General features: G+C 39.5%; 1 protein-coding gene across 3 annotated transcripts in view; it reads right to left on the bottom strand.

The window, feature by feature from the left end:
- Positions 1-19,849, bottom strand: part of FNBP1L (formin binding protein 1 like) — a 119,143-nt gene that overhangs the window by 60,689 nt on the left and 38,605 nt on the right. For all 3 annotated transcript variants that reach the window (XM_070405623.1, XM_070405621.1, XM_070405622.1), the window contains exon 2: positions 3,363-3,478. In XM_070405623.1, the coding sequence (XP_070261724.1) occupies positions 3,363-3,478 (116 nt within the window). The remainder of the gene's footprint in view (positions 1-3,362; positions 3,479-19,849) is intronic.

The following is a 19,849-nucleotide window of genomic DNA, read 5'->3' as shown; positions in this document are numbered from 1 at the left end:
AACAAGGCAAATCTCTTCCCTTTGGACAAGGTGGGGGGGGGGGGGGGGGGGGGGGGCGGGGGGGAGGTGCAAATCACTCATCTAGAGCATCTGTGCAAAATAAACTCTACTTTCTCACTGCAAAATTACATTTTCATATAATATAATTGCGGATTCTAGCCACCTTTGCTTCAGTGAAGTGATGTTCAAATATTTTTTTGCAAGTAAATGAAAATTATGATTGTTATCAGTCACAAAACAGAGAGAAAGGCAAACAAGTCTGTTACTTTGGTGAAAGCTTGGCCATCCTGAAACCCTGAGGCCTGAGTTATTCTGGACAGTTAAATATTCCAGACTGCTGAAATTTTACCTTCTAAATTACCAATTTTTTATTTTATAATTTGTTGTAAGATTCTCTATTGAACTATACCACATTCTTTGCTTAAAAACAAATGTTTTAAACTACAAAAATATAACACACAACTGTTTTTAAAAACTTCAATAATTCAAAAGTGTAAATAAAAAAAGTTCCTTCCCTTACCACCTTACCATCCCCCCTCCAATTCCCCAGAGGGTAACTGCTATAAAACAACTTGGGTGTATCCTTCTGTACTTCTTGAGAATACATATAAATTTTACAGATAATTTGTATTCAAAAACTAGAATAAGCAAGCAGATTTGCTATACATTCAGTTCTACAACTTGCTTTTTACACTAATAGATTACTAGTAAATAGCCTTTAAGTTTAAATATACTAGTATACCTGATTTATTTAAACTGCATATTCCACAGTATTTTTCATCATTCCCTTACTGACAGGTACTTTAGACTGGAAACTCTTTTTAATCTGTTTTTAATAATATTTTAATCTTTTTTATTGTCATTTCACACTGCCATCACTGTATTGCCTAAAGTATTTCTTCTCTTCACTTCTATTAGAAAAGTTGGAATCCAAAGAACTTACTGTGCTAGAAGTGAGATCTATTTAAAATTAAATGAGGAAAAATTTTTGTTCACATGTGAATACAATATTGATTGCTATTTTAACTTTTCAGAGGTCCTTAATGCTTCTAGATTCTTGAGGGGTAAAGTTCCAAGAGTGTAACTTCTGGACAGGTGAAATATCATCACTATTACTATTAATATGCTAATAGGCTCTCTGTTTATATTCTCAAATGGGAAATACCTGCTTTTAAAAAAAAAACAGAGGAAGCAAATGGATGAAGAATTTAACATGATGCCACTCTTTCAGTAAATGTCCTAATAGTATGTGCATCATTTTAAAAACATCTACATATATAAAAGGCTAATATGCTAAGTGTCCCTCCTACCATCCGACCAGTCTCTATGACGCACAGTGACCACCAGGGGGAAGATGCTCAACACAGGAGCTGCCAAGCTGCAGTGACTTAGCAGCGCCAGTCCTAGGGTACGCACCCCGAAACCGGAGAAGAGGGAGCCCAATTCCTCACAGGACCGCACAATTCCACCTTCGGCTGTGGGTTATGTTGTTGCTGGGCACTGTCGGCCTCAAATCTGGTTTACTGCCACTTGCGTTTGCGGTCCACACCCTGAAGACAGAAACTTTACAGAGTGCCCTCTCGCACTCCAGAACCCCTCAGGGGATGTCGGAGAGCCGGTTTCGGCCCAATCCCCACAGGCCAGGCTGAGGGACCCACCTGCCAGAGGGACCCCACAGACGCCCTTCGAGCCACAGCACCACCCCAGGTGCAGCTGGCTCCAGGGCATGTCCGGCCAGTCTCTCCCAGTCCCGCCCCCCCCCGGCCACCTTCTAATTAATTTCCTTTCAATATGCACAAGTCCATGCACCAGGTCACTAGTTATTAATAATCTATTCATAATACATGTCTAATTTCATCCCTAAACCTAGTCAGTTGATTGTATAAATCACTACTACTGTAGTGTATCATGTGGTTTCTCATGCTACTATCAACCCCTTCCTTCTGCTATCCACTACCTTAAATTTCTCCTGAGTAACTAGCCCTCCCCCATCATTAGCTACCAATCATTCTAATTATTCTCACCCCAGTGAATTGTCCAGGATAAGCATATAACCGACACAGGGTGAGCATGACAAAAGGAGAAACCCTTGCTGGAACTTCTGGAAAAAAGAAACTAATACCAGCTTGCACTCTGCTTTCCTTCTATCACCCTCTTCTCCCTTCCTTCATTTTGTTCTTTCCCCTTCCCTATCCTCTCTCCTTCCCCAAATGCACAACAGAGGAAAAAAAAAAACATTATTCCTCACCAGGATGTAAGGATATAAAGATATGAAATCTAGAGCTAAGAGGGCAAAAGGAATGGTACTACTGAATGGAACCTGAGGATAAAGGCAGCAAAGGGGAGGTAGAATCCAAAACTGGAACCTGGACACATTTGACCCCAGAATAAAACACGCCTGGAATTTTTAGTCTGTGCGCCTGTTTAGGTTGGATTTTCTGTCAGTTGGAATATAAAGAATCCTAACCCCATCCCTAGAACCTTGTACTGATTTGTGTCCAGTCTTCAGACTTCAAGTACCATTTCTATTAAAAGTTCCAGCAAAACGACTTGTCAAATTGTGGTCCAACAATGATCTTCTGCTACAACAAAATCTTGAAATTAATTCCATTTGTTTTAAGACTAAAATTTTCCCTTTAAAACTTTTATCTTCTGGCACATATTCCAAAATCAGTAATATATATGATTTTTGACAGAAAGAAACTCAGCTAAGCACATTCAATTTCCAAGTCATAAAAACTTAAAAAAAAAAAATGAGAAACCGAAGAAATCTTCAATGCTTTAGAAAGATTACTAAAGCAAAAAACTACAAAGGAATAAAACTGTAAAGTACAGAATTTATACCAGGAATTTTTCTTTTTACTGGCATTTTGCTTCCTGACTGTAGGATTTTAAGTATCTTTTGGAATGAAGCTACTTATGATTTAATTAAATTGGTAATTAAAACAAGCCAGTTACCTAATTCAATCTACTTCAATGAAAAACAGAATTTAACTTCTAATATATCACATTTACCTAATATCCAACTATTTTTATTTTGTTTGTTTATTTTTTGTTAATCCTCACCTGAGGATATTTTTTCCATTGATTTTTAGAGAGAGTGGAAGTAAGGGAGGGAGTGGGGATGGAAGAGAGAGAGAGAAACATGAATATAAGAGAGACATCAATTGGTTGCCTCCAACACATGCCCCAACTGGGACCGAACATACAACCCAGTGACGTGTCCTTGAGCGGGATTCAAATTTGTGACACTTCAGTGAGTGGGCCAACACTCTAACCACTTGAACCACATCGACCAGGGCACACCCAACTATTTTCACATGTAATTTCACTTCTGAGAATTGAAAAAAATTTTAACTTACCTCAATTGTTTCGCATAGTTCTGTTCAATTTCTATCCTCTCTTTAACAAATTTGGCATATCTTTCCAAGAAGTCAATTCCCCATTGTGTATGCTTGTCTAAGCTGTCGAACTGATCCTAGAAAAGGTAAAAGCACAGTAAAAAGTCTAATTTTATCCACAAATGCTTTAGCTTCTAATATTCATCCAGAGAAGCAATGAAGTAAAAGAGGGGGAAAAAAACCTAGGCTCTTCTGCGGGTCCGCACCCACCTCATCCTTTAAGTCCTACACAGAAATAGGTTCCTCAGCATGAATCATGCTACTTTATGCCTGAAGGTCTTTACACATGTGGTTCTCCCTAGCTGCAACACCCTCCCCTGGTCACCTTTTTGCACTTTTATTCCTCTGTTGAGATTCAGTTCAGATACTTTATCCTCCAGAAAATGGCCCTAAACCAGGGGTGGGCAAACTTTTTGACTCGAGGGCCACAATGGGTTCTTAAACTGGACCGGAGGGCCAGAACAAAAGCATGGATGGAGTGTTTGTGTGAACTAATATAAATTCAAAGTAAACATCATTACATAAAAGGGTACGGTCTTTTTTTTTTTTTAGTTTTATTCATTTCAAACGGGCCGGATCTGGCCCGCGGGCCATAGTTTGCCCAAGGCTGCCCTAAACTCACAGATTGGGCTAAGTGGCCTTTATCTGGGTCCCAAGGCTCCCTAAAAATTCCTATCTTTTTCATTTGACATACTATATTGAGGGCAAGAACCATGTATTACTCAACTCTGAGTTACCAAGGTATTAGCACCATGGCTTGCCTGGTACCACAGCAGGCACTCAATGAAAATTGGCTGAACAGAATCCAATATGATCAGGGTTCATATTCTGGGCTCTACACTTATCAGATGTCTGACCTTGGGCAAGTTACCAAGGCTGTCTAAACTTTTTCCATCTTAATACGGGAGTCCCATCACCGACCTCAACAGGATTATAGTGATGTCATTAAATGTTCTGAAATGCAATACACACAATACTAATACTGTATGAATAAATCTTACAAGGCTCTTTCAATTCTCAAAAAATATTCCCTTCTACCCGTTGCCTAAGAAACCATCATTTCTTATCCCTTAATAACAATCTCCAAATTAATAACTTGGTGCTGTCTCCCTCACCCATAGCTCAAGTCTACAATGCTGATAACAGATTAAAATATCATTTCTTCCTATATTCTAAGGTTTCTTTCCTAAATTACCTATGATTTAATCACATTTGTTATTTACCTATGAATTTCCAAGTCTTTGCTTTTTATCTCTTTCCCTATCTTATTTCCTTAAATCATTTTAAAATTCCACTGGTAAAAGTAAATACTCTCTAAACAGCAGCGATACAATTTATCTGCCTATTATAGTTTGGTATTACCACTCTAATTCTATTCTTTCATACAATTTTGTCAATATCATTTGGCTTTCTAAGTAGACTTGAAAATAGCAAGAGGATGCACTGCTCAGTAAACTTAATATGGAAATGTCTTTCAAATGTAAAAACTCCCAACAAAAAAACAGTGCAAGAAAAAGAATAGTCTGAAGTTGAAATAATCATCCTTCATTTTTCCAAAAGGTTCAGTTTCTTGCTACCCGTTGCCTAAGAAACCATTATTTCCTATCCCTTAATAAAAATCTCCAAATTAATAACTTGGTGCTATCTCCTTCACCCATAGCTCAAGTCTACAATGCTGATAACAGATTAAAATATCATTTTTTTCTATATTCTAGGTTTCTTTCCTAAATTACCCATGGTTTAATCACATTAGTTATTTACCTATGAACTTTCATATTTTCCTCAGCAAATTTTATATTATACTTCTCTATCTTCTGAAATTTCCAAATTTATTACAACCCTCTCCCCTATCAGTAAAAAATATGAACAAATACTTCTATTATAAGTATACTAGTGGCCCGGTGCATGAAATTCATGCACTTTAAAGGGAATTAATTAGAGAATATATTTTAAAATTGCTATTTGCCCTTTCTCTATAATAGAAGTGTCAGAGATTAAAGAAAATTAGTAAAATGTATATGAAAAGCTTCCTCCTGTCAGAGTCTGGGGCACGCCGCGGGACCCAGAGTCAAGTCCCTGCCTACCCGCAGCGCCTCACAATCATGCAAGATCCAAAGACCCAGCCGGCCCCACCCCCATTGAGCGAGATCCAGACCCGGCTGGCCCCACCATTGTCAAGCCCCGCCAGGCGGGGGGTGGGGGGTGAGGGGAGCAGGCTCAGGTCCCCTGACCTGGCGCCAGGCAGGGGGTACGGTCTCAGGACTCCCGTCAAGCCCCATAGGGTAGGGGGCGCAGCCGCAGGGCCCCCGTCAAGCCCGACAAGGTGGGGGGGGGGGGGGGGGCACAGCCTCAGGTCACCTGCCAAGCCCCACCTGGCGGAGGGCGCAGCCTGAGGTCCCCTGTCATGCCCCACCAGGCAGGGGATGCAGCCTCAGGTCCCCTGCCCTGGCCCAGCATCACACAGCCTCCGGTTCCTGCTGATTGCTCGTTAAGTCTCATTACGGGAAATCAGCCTCCACTGTGGGTACAGCCATCTTGTGTTACGGAAACCCCACATCCGCTGTAGGCCCTGCCATCTTTGTGACAGTGTGCCGGTCAATTTGCATATTCCCGCTTCATTAGATAGGCCTAGAGGTCTGGTGCACGACATTCATGCACTGGGGGGTAGGGAGGGGCCTCAGCCCGGCTGGCGCCCTCTCGCAGTCCAGAACCCCTTGGGGGATATCCACCTGCCGGGTTATGCCGGAGAGGCGCACATCCCCCAAGGGGTCCTTAGCGCTGCCATGGAGGCAGGAGAGGCTTCTGTCACCACCACTACACTTGGCAGCCATGAGCCTGGCTTTTGGCTGGGCAACGCTACCCCTGTGGGAGGGACTGACCACCACGGGGCAGCTCCTGTATTGAGTGTCTGCCCCCTGATGGTCAGTGTGTGTCATAGCAACCAGTCATTCCGCTGTTCAGTCAATCTGCATATTAGGGTTTTATTATATAGGATTTCTAATTTATATACACTGTACTATTAAATTATGAAATCCACAAAAAAATGAAGTAAACATTATTTTTAAACTTTATTTTAAACATTATTTTTACTTATTTAACAAACAAAAGCCTCTCGGCCATGACTTTTTAAAATACTAACAACAATTTTAGTAAGAGCAATGACTTGGCTATGACTCATTATTTCTAAAATCTTGGTTTAATACTTAAAAGAAAGCAATCCAAAGGCCTTGGCTTTAAACGGTGACATTTAGTTTCTAGTGATTGTCACAGCTGGGAAACAAATGACACTTCACAAAAATAAAAAGAGCTGAGGGAAAAAGTTCACTGTTGACTGCATTTTCCAATTCCTTAGTCAACCTTACCCACCAATGTGGAAAGGTCTATGTTAAAATATGCTACTAAATGTCCATGATGTCAGGCTGTGATTTTTACAAACTAATCAGAAAACATTGCATCTTTACATTTTTAATAAATAGTTTCAAACTCCACTAAAACTGACTGTGATATAATTTTATGTGTCAATTTGGCTAGGCCATGCTGCCAGATACCTGGTCAAATATCCTGGGCCCACCCGGCATGGCTCAGCGAGTAAGCGTCAAAACCTAGGGGGGGCGGGGGGGGGGGGGGGATGTCAAGGTTCGATTCCCGGTCAGGGTACATGCCCAGGTTCTGGCTCAATCCCCAGTGTGGGGCTTGTGGGAGGCAGCCAATCGATGATTCCCTCTCATCATAGATGTTTCTATCTCTATCTCTCTCTTTTCCTCTCTGAAATAAATTAAGTAAATAGAAATGTTTAAAACATATAATATATATATATTATCCATTTCATTGCCTTAATTATTCCCTCAGTTCCTTTTCCAACACATTCATTCTAACCACAGTTTCTGTGAAATATATCTCCCATTTTATCGTCTCATATTTAAATTTAAGAAAGTTCTTATTTTCTGTATCCTTTAAAATTATTTTTTAAATTTGTAAGGTGTTTAAAGTTATTTTACCATATTCATTTGGGGACACAAGAAAAACGTATTAAATTAAAGCTGGCATTTTTTTTAAAAAGTTAAAACTGGCATAAAAATAACTATTTATGCATTTAAAATGTTATAATTGTTTTAGAAGTCACTACTTAATATTCAATCCTTGTGTTTCTAAATACTTTGACACAGCCTTGCATCCAAATGAAGTCCCAATAAGGTATTTTTGGTATAACACCAAAGGTCACAACTGTTTAAAAAAATACTTTCTTCACTAAAAAGCAGAATAATGACTTTGCTGTCCTAGTTTGGTCTTACTCTATGGCTCTGCTTTGCTGCCAAAGTTTCTCCAACACTTCTGAATACCGAAGTACTGCCAAAGACATTTTTAAGATCTAACACAAATGACTTTTCTCAGTCTTTGATTCATATGGGACTGTAGAAATTTTCTTTGTGTTTACACGGAACCAAGAAATCAATTTACAACTCAGGATCAACAACATCTACCTCCAAAGTAAATTGAGAAATATTTTAAGTTTTAAAAAGTCAACTTATTAATTATTTGCATGTTTCCTCATGGTTTTGCTTTTTTGGAAGACAGATGCAAACTAGTATATTTAAGAAACTCACTTGCTATCTTAACTTTTAATTAAAACTTTAATTAAATTCTAAATTAAGCTCTTAGTTACTTCAAAATCTATCCAGGTGCTCCTTCCAATATCCTATTGCATATTTTTTTACTTCTCTTCCCATGACATTCTCCTCTACTCTACCACGATTGTCATTAGCAATAACGACAAGGAGGTGTTAAAGGCTTAGAGGGGGCGGGACGGGTAGTTCTCTTCCCTCTTTTGCATTTATAATTTAAATCAATAAGCACCAAATATATGACAAGACAAAAATAATACAATCCTTCAATTTCTCCAAGTATGGTTATAAATGAATACACAAAAGCTCTTAATCAATAGAGCCATGTTTCTTAAAGGCAATGATTTAGCAGGTCATAATAGATTCCACATAAAGAATAAAAAATAACATAAGAAGATGATGTTGAAACTATGAGAATGTGCCTCTCAAATTTCTAACCACAGGAAGCAGAGCTGACAGGGCTGCAGTTGTTCCCACATAATGACTGAGAAAGGCAGGGATAAAAAGACAGATCTGGTTCAGGGAGTCCAAGGACTCTTCTGACAAGTGAATTTGGCTCAAGGTCTCCCCAAAAGCCTTGCCAAACTCTCCTTAAAATTTCCCTGCAACATAAGCTACTCCTACTCAATCTTCCTTCCTTCCTCCCTCTCTTCCTCCATCAAGGTCAGACTTGGCTTGTGGTCTTACAGCTTTTTCTGCTTCTGGCTCCCTCTCCATTTCCTCTCCCAGGTATTACCTCTAATGAGTTCTTGGTTTAAACCCATTTGGGTGGCTATTTCTCAGAGGACCCAAATTAGCACAGCTGAAACTTCTTTAAATGCAACAAATTCAACTTAAATCTTTGGAAACAACACCCCATCTCTGAAAATCAAAGGGGTTCTTTTATACCATCCTATATAATAAAAAGGTAATATGCAAATTGACCCTAACAGCAGAACGACTGGGAATGACTGGTCACTATGACACACACTGACCACCAGGGGGCAGACGCTCAATGCAGGAGCTGCCCCCTGGTGGTCAGTGCACTCCCACAGGGGGAGCTCTGCTCAGCCACAAGCCAGGCTGACGGCTGTCAATACAGTGGTGGTGGTGGGAGCCTCTCCTGCCTCCTCAGCAGTGCTAAGGATGTCCGACTGCAGCTTAGGCCTGCTCCCCGCTGGCAAGTGGACATCCCCCGAGGGCTCTCGGGCTGCCAAAGGGATGTCTGACTGCCAGCTTAGGCCCGATCCCCCGGGGAGTGGGCCTAAGCCAGCAGGTGAACATTCCCCGAGGGGTCCCAGACTGTGAGAGGGCACAGGCCAGGCTGAGGGACCCCCACGCCAAATGCACAAATTTTTGTGCACTGGGCCTCTAGTGTTTCTAATAAGGCTAACAAGCACAATATCACTGAATAAAGCAAGAGGGACAATACACAAATTTGAATACAATGTAACTGCTTCTCGTCCTTTACCTTGCTCTTGTTCTCAAAACAGCAACAAGCTAAAAGTCCTTCAGAGAGTAAGATAGGAAATGAACCAACAAAAACAAGATCATTTGGGACCTTCTCCCTTCAGTTAAGTGTCACTTAGGTATAATTCTTCACCATCTCTACTTTTGTGCTTTTTTCTGATAGTACAACAAACTAAATAGCATTTTCACAAACCTTACACTATACTTTATGCTATTAAAATATCTGGATCTCACTTATCCCACTATGGCAGGGTTTTAATGAATGTGCTAAAAAAAGGTTTTGAAGTCAAGTTTAGAGTTCTACTGTAGGTGTGTAAAGCTACCTTTTAGTTCATTAAAACTCTAAAATAAAAAAATTAAATTTGCTATTATTCAAAGTCATGTGCTCTTTTGTAAAGTAGAAATTAAAGGGACATATAATTCCAAATATAAAGCTACAATAAAACAAAGATATTTCTAAACATGGCGTTTACTGAAGTTGATTAGTTACGTCAACAGATGCCCAAGATTTGTTTTCCCCTTTTTAAAAAATTTTTAACCTGTAGAGTTTTTACTAATCCTTACAACGTCATTTTTTAAACTGCAATGAAATACACATAACATAAAATTTACCATCTTAACCATTTTCAAGAGTACTGTTCAGTGACAAGTACATTCACGCTGCTGTGTAACCATAACGACTATCCATCTCCACAATTCTTTTCATCTTGTAAAACTGAAACTTTGTACCCATTAAAAAATAACTCCTCGCCCTAGCCGGCTTGGCTCAGTGGACAGAGCATCGGCCTGCGGACTGAAGGGTCCCAGGTTCGATTCCGGCCAAGGGCACATGCCTGGGTTGCGGGCTCCAGCCCCAGTGTGGGGTGTGCAGGAGGCAGCCAATCAATGATCCTCTCTCATCATTGATGTTTCTACCTCTCTCCTTCTCCCTTCCTCTCTGAAATCAATAAAGAAATATATTTTTTAAATAAATAAATAAATAAATAATAACTCCTCGTGCTCTCCTCCCTTCAGGCCCTGGCAAACACCATTCTACTTTCTGTCTGTAATTTTTACTACAATCATGTATTGTTTGAAGACAGAGGTACATTCTGAGAAATGTGTCATTAGGTGACTTCATCACCGTACAAACATCATAGAGTGCACTTACACAAACTTAGATGATGTAGCCTACTAAACACCTAGGCTCTATGGTACAGCCTATTGCTCACAGGCTACAAACCTGTACAGCAGTAACTATGAATACTTCCAGCAATTATAACACAATGGTAAGCATTATGTATTGAAACATATCTTAAAGTAGAAAATGTACAATAAAGATACAATGTGAAAGATAAAAAATGGTACACCTGTATAGGGTACTTACCATGAATGGAGCCTGCAGAATTGGGAGTTACTCTGGGTAAGTATATGAGTGATGAGCAAATGTGAAGGCCTAGGACATCCTACATAATAAAAGCCTAATATGCTAAGTGTCCAGTCAGCCATTCAACCAATCAAAGCACAATATGCTGATGATATGCTAAGGCCGCTCAACAGCTCACGATAACGTGCACTGACCACAAGGGGGCAGACAACCGACCAGTTGACCAGTCGCTTTGATGTGCACTGACCACCAGGGGGAAGACACTCCAATTGGTAGGTGAGCTTGCTGCTGAAGTCTGGCCGATCGGGACTGAGTGAGATGGGCCGGAACACCCTGGAGCCCTTCCATGGTCCCTCCCCACTAGCCAACCTTCCATGTCCCTTCCTGACCCCGGTGCACTGGTGGGGTCCCTCGACCTGGCCTGCACACTCTCACAATCCGGGACCCCTCAGGGGATGTCAGAGAGCTGGTTTCAGCCCAATCCCGCAGGCCAGGCCAGACCAAGGGACCTCACTGGTGCATTAATTCCTGCACTGGGCCTCTAGTTACTTTATAAGCACTGTTCCACAAGCCCTGTCCCTCCTTCCTTCCAACAGGCTCATAAACAGAACACTGAAGCTGTCAACACTGCTCCATGAATAGGGATGTGGGCTGGAATGAATGGAAATATCAAGTAGAAACTGGCTGGGCAAGGTTTAGACCACACCGTAATAGTGACTGTCAAAGGAGGGAGGGAAGCTGACCTGAAGATCAGTAGGAATAAGAAATCAAGATGGAGACATAAAGGAATATAGGGGATTGTCATGGCAGTGTGGTTTTGGCTACTGCATTTTGGAGCAGTGGTCAGATTAAGAAATTTATGTGGTATTCATTTTAAAAAGAGATGGGGTGTTTAATATGAAGAAGATATATAGAACTGGGGACTCAATTATTTTTACTTTGGAAAGTTGTTTTTGGTTCCATTGATCCTATCTGGCAGAAAGAACTCTCTCTAGCATTAAATTGATGGGAAAAAATAAAACTTATCTATGCTTCATATCATTATAACACAGAGGCAGGCAGGCTCCACACTGTCAGGGAAAGCTTTTACTGAAGTGGCAGTGGCCCTTAATACTTGTTAAGGTGGCTCCTGGGGACCTGTGCCCTTGAACAGGATCTTAGGTCCTCAACCAAGTTTATGGCAGTGTACTCTGAAGACCATCACGCTAGATCTGGAAGGGCTGTGGCACCATCTGCATATGGAGTGCTGGTGGGACAGGACTCTGTGCTGAAACAGGTCAGTGGTGATTGGAATGTAATCTGTGCACTCAAAATTGAGGTGCTCTGAGTGAGAGGAAATCTATTCCCAAACCCCACAAATATTGCTACGGTCAGAGAAAAAAAAAGAAATTCCTCCTGAACCACATACACTCCTATTTCTTAAAGAAAACTCAGCCAGCTGGTGTGGATCAATGGTTAAACATCAACCTATGAACCAGGAGGTCATGGTTCGATTCCCAGTCAGGGTACAGGCCTGGGTTTTGGGCTCATTCCCCAGTAGGGGGCATGAAGGAGGCAGGCGGATCAATTACTCTCACTCATCATTGATATTTCTATCTTTCTCTCTTTCCCTCGCCCTTCCTCTTTCTGAAAAAAAGTTTTTTTAAATTCAGCTCCATTATAATCTTATGGGAAAATCGTTTAAAATGTGGTTCATCATTATGTGGCACATGACTACTCTGAGTGCCTCATATATAAGTGGCATCATACAGTATTTTCTTTCTTTTTGTGACTGGGTTAACTTACCATGTCCTCAAGGTCCTTCCATATTGTAGCATTTGTCAGAATTTTCTTCCTTTTTAAGGCGGAATAGTATTTCATTGTACATGCATACCAGTGTGCTTATCCATTCATCTGTCAATGGGCATGAGTTGCTTTTACCTCCTGGCTATCCTATATAATAAAAGGGTAATATGCAAATTGACCTTAATGGCCAAATGACTGGGAACAACTGGTCACTATGACGCGCACTGACCCCCAGGGAGCAGATGCTCAACCAGGAGCTGCCCCCTGGTGGTCAGTGTGCTTCCACAAGGGGAGCGCCGCTCAGCAGTGCTAAGGATGTCCACCTAACAGATTAGGCCTGCGGGCCTAAGCCGTTAGTCAAACATCCCCTGAGGGTTCCCGGGCTGCCAGAGGGATGTCTGACTGCCAGCTTAGGCCAAATCCCCCCAGGGAGCGGGCCTAAGCCGTCAGTTAGACATCCCCAGAGGGGTCCCAGACTGCAAGAGGGCGCAGGCTGGGCTGAGGGACCCCCCCAGAGTGCACAAATTTTTGTGCATCGGGCCTCTAGTTGTGAATAATGCTAGGGACACAGATGTACAAATATCTCTTCAAAACCCTGCTTTGAATTCTTTTGTTTATATATCAGAAGTTGAGTTGCCAGATCTTACACAATAATTCTATGGTTAATTTTTGAGGAACTGCCATACTGTTTTTTGCAGTGACTGTACCATTTTATATTCCCACCAACTATGCACAAGGGTTCCAATTTCTCCACATCCTTGTCAACCCTTGTTACTTTCTGTTTTTCTTACAGCCACCCCAATGGTCTCACTGTCATTTTGATTTGCATTTCAGTAATGAGTAGCGATCTTGGACATCTTTTCATGTACTTATTGACCATTTGTATATCTTCTTGGAAGAAATGTCTATGCAAGTCCCTTGCCCACTTCTTAATAGGTTGGTTTTTTTTGGTTTGTTGAGTTGTGGGAATTATTTATATATTCTGGATGCTACTCCCTATTCAGATATATGACTTGCAAATATTTTCTCCCATTCTGTTGGTTGCATTTTCAATATATTATAGTGTCCTTTAATGCATAAAAATTAAAGTTTATTTTCTTTTGTGGGCTATGCTGTTGGTGTCAAATATAAGAAATCACTGCCAAGAGCTGCCTCAAACTGATTGTCAAACTGCAGCGGGAAGGCCAGGGAGGGTTGGGGGGCAGGAGGGAGAGGGGTAAGAGATCAACCGAAGGACTTGTATGCATGCATATAAGCATAACCAATGGACATAAGACACTGGGGGGTAGGGGAGGCCAGGGGATTGTCAAGGGCGGGGGGGGGGGGGGGGGGAAGGACACATATGTAATACCCTTTGTAATACTTTAAGCAATAAAAAAAAAAAAAGAAATCACTGCCAAGTCTAATGCCATGAAACTTTTCCCTTATATTTTCTTTTATGAGTTTTATAACTTTAGCTATTACATTTAGATCTTTGATTTATTGCTACTTTGTTCAAAATCATTTGATCACATATGTGAGGGTTTATTCTGGGTTTTCTGTTGTGCACCATACTGTAACTTTGTTATAAGTTTGACATCAGAAAGAGTGAGTTCTCCAACTATGTTCTTTTTTCAAGATTATTTTTGCTATTCAGTGTCCCTTGGGGAACCATACGAATTTTAGAACTGATTTTTTCTATTCTGCAAAACATTTCATTGGGATTTTAAATTACATTGAATCTGTAGATAACTTTGGGTAGTATGAAGATCTTAACAATATTAAGTCTTTTTCAATCTATGAACATGGATGTCTTTTCCATTTATTTGTGCCCTTTTTTTTCCAAGTGTTTTGCAGTTTATGATAGATAAGTCTTTCACCTTCTTGGTCATTTATTCAAGTATTTTATTAATTTTGATGCTATTATAAATGGTACTGTTTTCTTAATTTCCTTTCAGATTGGTCATTGTTAGTGTATAAAAACCCAATTGATTTTTGCATGCTGATTTTGTACCCTAAGTTTTACTGAATTTATTAGTTCTAAAGTTTTGTGTGTTTCTTACCTACAAGATTGCATGATCTCCAAACAGACACAATTTTACTTCTTCTACTTGAGGAAAGACTAAAGAAATAAAACTGAGTCATTACAGTCAAGCTGCTAAATTATTAAAATTAAGTAGTCTGAGACATGACAAAACAATTCCATTCTTGCTTTAACTAGCCTAAGAAGTTAAACTTTTTAACTCTTCAGTTGTGTCTATAGATACACAGATACATAATTCCTACAGATAAACCCCTGATAACCCTTTGAACAACTTAAAAAGAATGTTCATGTAGCCAGACCACCTGACATCCATCATCCAGATCACCTGACATGACTATAATTTTGAACTAATCCAAGGGCTAAGAATGCAGTGCTGATTTCTTCTCAAGAATGTGACTTTTATTATAAAAAACTTTCAGCTTTCCTTTTGTCTTTGGAACACTCAGGATACTGCCTAGTTCCCTTCCCAATTTGCAAATCCAAAGACTGTTAAATAAATCTTTATCATTTATTTCTAGCCAAAGCCTCCTGAATCTTTTGTGCTCAGTAGACACTTTCAGATTTGGGTATATTTCATTTCTTTTCTTGCATAATTGTTCTGGCTAGATAGAGAGAATTTGGATAGAGAAAATTTGCTGAATTCTATGCTGAATAGAAGTGGCAAGAGCAGGCATCCTTATGTAGCTCTTAGAGGAAAAGCTTTCACTCTTTCACCACTGAGTATGATAGCTATGGGTAAGCAGATAAATTTTAAACTGGGTCCTAAAAGATAGGTAGAATATAGACACCTACATATAAGAAAGAAGCGCATTCCATGAAAAAGAAACTAGAAATTAAAAGCAGAAAGAGAAATAAGAAAATATTTTTCAATGCTTTGTTAAAATCAGCCAAGATCAAAAAGGACAGCATCACCTAAGTCAGTGGTCGGCAAACCACAGCTCACGAGCCACATTCGGCTCTTTGGCCCCTTGAGTGTGGCTCTTCCACAAAATACCACGTGCAGGAACCCACGTACAGTGCGATTGAAACTTCGTGGCCCATGCACAGAAGTCGATTTTCAGCCTGGGCGAATCTATTTTGAAGATAATGCTGCGACCCTTTAATACAGTTCCTCATGTTGTGGTGACCCCCAACCATAAGCGAGTCTATTTTGAAGAAGTGGGGGGTGTCGGTTGGTCAGGCGACGGAAGACGCGGCGCAGGCGGGCCGCGGGATAAGCAGCACGGGGGAGGCGCGCGTGATTCATGCATGAGTTGAGTGAGCCAGTTAGTCAGCAGTCTCGTTGTGCAGTGGTTAGCGCTAGTCGCGTCCGCAAATCGCGCGCGGGTGACAAAAGTACCTACTTGAAGCATAAAGTTACCTGTATTTTTCCACCAGCTGCAAATCCTACAGGTATTTTTGTCATCAATTTAAGAATAGACGAAACAAGTATACAAGACAAGTGTGGATGGGAGAGTTGGAAGGGGTCAACCTCAGCGAACGTACCTCAATCAGATTGAGGACATTTTTAGCAAAGGTCAGCTTAGGAGTACCCTAATTAAGTTAATGACAATGTACCTACCTATATAGTTTAAGTTTAAAAAATTTTGCTCTCAAAAGAAATTTCAATCGTTATACTGTTGATATTTGGCTCTGTTGACTAATGAGTTTGCAGACCACTAACCTAAGTCCATACTGTTCATTATCTAAAAAGTAACAGAGATGGCTATCAAAAATAAGTATGTTGCCCAGCCTGCGTGGCTCAATGGTTGAGTGGCAACCTATGAACCAGGAGATCATGGCTTGATTCCTAGTCAGGGAATGTGCCCAGGTTGTAGGCTCAATCCCTGGTGTGAGGTATGCAGAAGGCAGCTAATCAATGATTCTCTCTCATCATCATTAATGTTTCTATCTCTCTCCCCCTTTCCCTTCCTCTCTGAAATCAATAAAAATACATACTTTTAAAAATAAGTATGTATGGTCCAATTCTCTCTATCCTTGTCAATAAATTATATGATACATTAAGATATAGAAATCCTTTGTGTTACAAATCTACAAATTCCATTGAACAAGATGTATATTACTAACTAGTGATAAAACCCTGTGGGATGCAAGAGCATGAACTCTTTGCTGTTAGCAAATGCCCTAAGTTCAATAGAGAGACTATCCTTTTCAAAAGTGGCCACCTTTTTAAGAAAAAAAACAAACATCTGGTTAATTTCCAAAGTAATTTTACTATGTAGTTCTTTGATGTCACTTAAGGTTTTTGTTTTGTTTTTTTGCTACAAATTTCGAAAGAACAGATCATGTATAAAGCTTGATATAAAATATTTCCAGAAAGATGACAAATTTTTAAAATACTTATTCCATATACTTCTAAAACAACTAAATTCATGAAAGTTCTCTTTACTCTAAATACTCAAATCTAACGCATAGTTTATGCAGTACATTTTTTAATTAATTAATTTCTTTTTTATTGTAAAATATATCAAACCTACAGGAGTGTATGGAATAAATATGCACAGTTTCTATTACAAAACTATTTTCTGTATTTATTTCATTTAATGCTAAAATACTAATTTTAGTACCATTATTATTTATTTTAGCATTTACTTCAATTACTATTGAAATGTTAGTTTCAATAACAGTGTTTTAAAGTGTTCAGAATTCGTAACTACTTTTTAAAAATATCAGTAAAACTTGCCCTGGCCAGTGTACTCAGTGGTTAGTGTCAGCCCATGCACCAAAGGCTCACTGGGTTTGATTCCCTGCGCACGCTCGCTCTCTCTCTCTCTCTCTCTCTCTCTCTAATATCCTCACTCTATTCCAGGAGATATAGTAGCTCTACCTAATACACAGAAACAAATGGAAGCAGCCAAAATGCAGAGAAAAAGAAACATGTCACAAATGAAAAAAACAGAAGAAATCTCCAGAGAAAGAACTAAAGGAAATGGAAGCAAGCAAACTACTAGACAGAGTTCAAAACAATGGTTATAACGTTGCTCAAGGATCTTAATGAGAGCTTCAAGGGACTTAGTGAGAATTTCAAGGATTTTAGTGAGAATTTCAAGGAAATTAGTGAGAACATCAAAAACATGAAAAAGGACCAGTCAGAAATGAAGGATACACTAACTATAATGAAGAATAATTTACTGAGAATCAACAGCAAAGAATGCTGAGAATCAAATCAGCAATTTGGAATATGAGGCAGTAAAAATCACCCAATCAGAAGAGCAAAAAAGAAAAAAAGAGTCCAAAAATTTTAAGACAGTATAAGGAGTCTCTGGGACAACTTCAAGCATACCAACATTTGCATCATGGGGGTGCCAGAAGGAGAAGAGAAAGAACAACCTATTTGAAGAAATGACAGAAAACTTCCCCTCCCTGGTGAAAGAAATAAACATAAGTTCAAGAAGCACAGGGAGTCTCAAATAAGAGGAACCCAAAGAGGCCCATACCAAGACACATCATAATTAAAATGCCAAAGATTAAAGACAAGAGAGAATCTTAAAAGCAGCAAGAGAAAAGCAGTTAGTTACCTACCAGGGAGTGCCCATATTACTGTCAGATGATTTCCCAACAGAAAATTTGCAGGCCAGAAGGGAGAGGCAAGAAATATTGAAAGCGATGAACAGCAAGGATCTACAACCAATAGCACTCTACCCAGCAAAGCTATCGTTTAGAATTGAAGGTCAGATAAAAAGCTTCACAGACAAGAAAAACCGAAAGGAGTTCATCACCACCAAACCAGTTCTACATGAAATGTTGAAGGGTATTCTTTAAGAAGAGAGAAAAAAAAAAAAAGATAAAAAATATGAACAATAAAATGGCAATAAATACATATCTATCAACAACTGAATCTAAAAATCAAAATAAGCAAACAAGGAATGTAATGAACAAAATAAACTAATGAATAAAATAGAACCAGGCACATGGAAACATGGAGCAGACTGACAAATCTCGGGGGGGGGGGGGGGGGGGGGGGAGATTAACCAAAGAACTTACATGCATATATGCATTACCCATGGACATAACAATAAGGTAGTGAAGGCCTGGGGTGGGGCGGGAACCAGGTGTACAATGGGGAGAAAAAGAGGGACATCTGAAATACTCTCAGCAATAAAGAGTTTAAAATAAAAAAATAAAATATCCTCGGGTGAGGCTTAACAAAAAAAATTTTTAAATCAGTAAAACTAAAGCATTTAAAATATAGACTATATTATAAATATAAAATGAGATATATTAAATGGCAAATACAAATTTATAAAATATGAATGTGAACATAAATGGTTATTTTAATATAATCTAGCATATATAATAAAATATTCTAAAATAAACTAAATTGATGGCCATTTAATTACAAAACCTAAAAATAAAATAAAGTTTCATTTGGCCTTTTCTTGAAAAGTAATAGTCCACTGAAAGACCTAATAGCATCATTTTTATTGTGCATATTCTTATGCAAAATTTTCCAGTATATGCTAATACACTCTCTGTTTGAAGGGACAGTTAGGAGATAACCACAAACTAGGACCACGTATTTTCCTCTGATGCTTTACCCTTCAAGTAATCTCATCTCTTGCAACTTCTGAGAAAATCTTTTGGACAGTCTTCTGTTTTCTTAACAGAGGCTAAAATCTTTTTTACTGATAGAGATCTATAGCTTTTGGTTCAAACCAGCATTTTTGGTTTGGTCTTTATCTCCTTTAGTTTCAGCATGGATAGATGCAGGTTCCAACACAGTGACCTATATCATTTTTAGTACTTTTCATGTTTATATTCTACTTATTCAGAAAGTCTATGAATTAAATAATTATTCTTGCTATAGAGCTATGCTTTATCAATTTTTCTTCTTTCCCTTGAAAATTATGGAGTTACAGAAGAGTGAACTTTGTTTAGTTTGAAATTCTAATGTAGAATATATAACTAGCTGGGCACATCTCAAGATGCAAATGGGAGAAACCAAGATGGCGGCATAGGTTAACCCCGGAGTTTGCTGCTTCGAACAACCACTTCAAAAATACAACTAAAAGACGGAACGGACATCATCCAGAACCACAGGAAGGCTGGCTGAATGGAAGTTCGACAACTAGGAGGAACCGAGAATCAGAGGAGGCACGGTGCTGAAGTAAAATACTGAGGTGCGGAGTGCGCGCAGCGCGGGCTGGTGGCTGAGGGTGCGGTTGTCTGTTTCAATCTGGAGGGAGCCTCAGACTCTGAGCTC

Source organism: Myotis yumanensis, unplaced genomic scaffold (assembly GCF_028538775.1).
Source record: "Myotis yumanensis isolate MYYU_CA2020_CCGP unplaced genomic scaffold, mMyoYum1.0.hap1 SCAF_2, whole genome shotgun sequence".
In the NCBI taxonomy this organism is placed as follows: domain Eukaryota; kingdom Metazoa; phylum Chordata; class Mammalia; order Chiroptera; family Vespertilionidae; genus Myotis; species Myotis yumanensis.
This window is presented reverse-complemented; position numbering and strand designations above follow the sequence as displayed.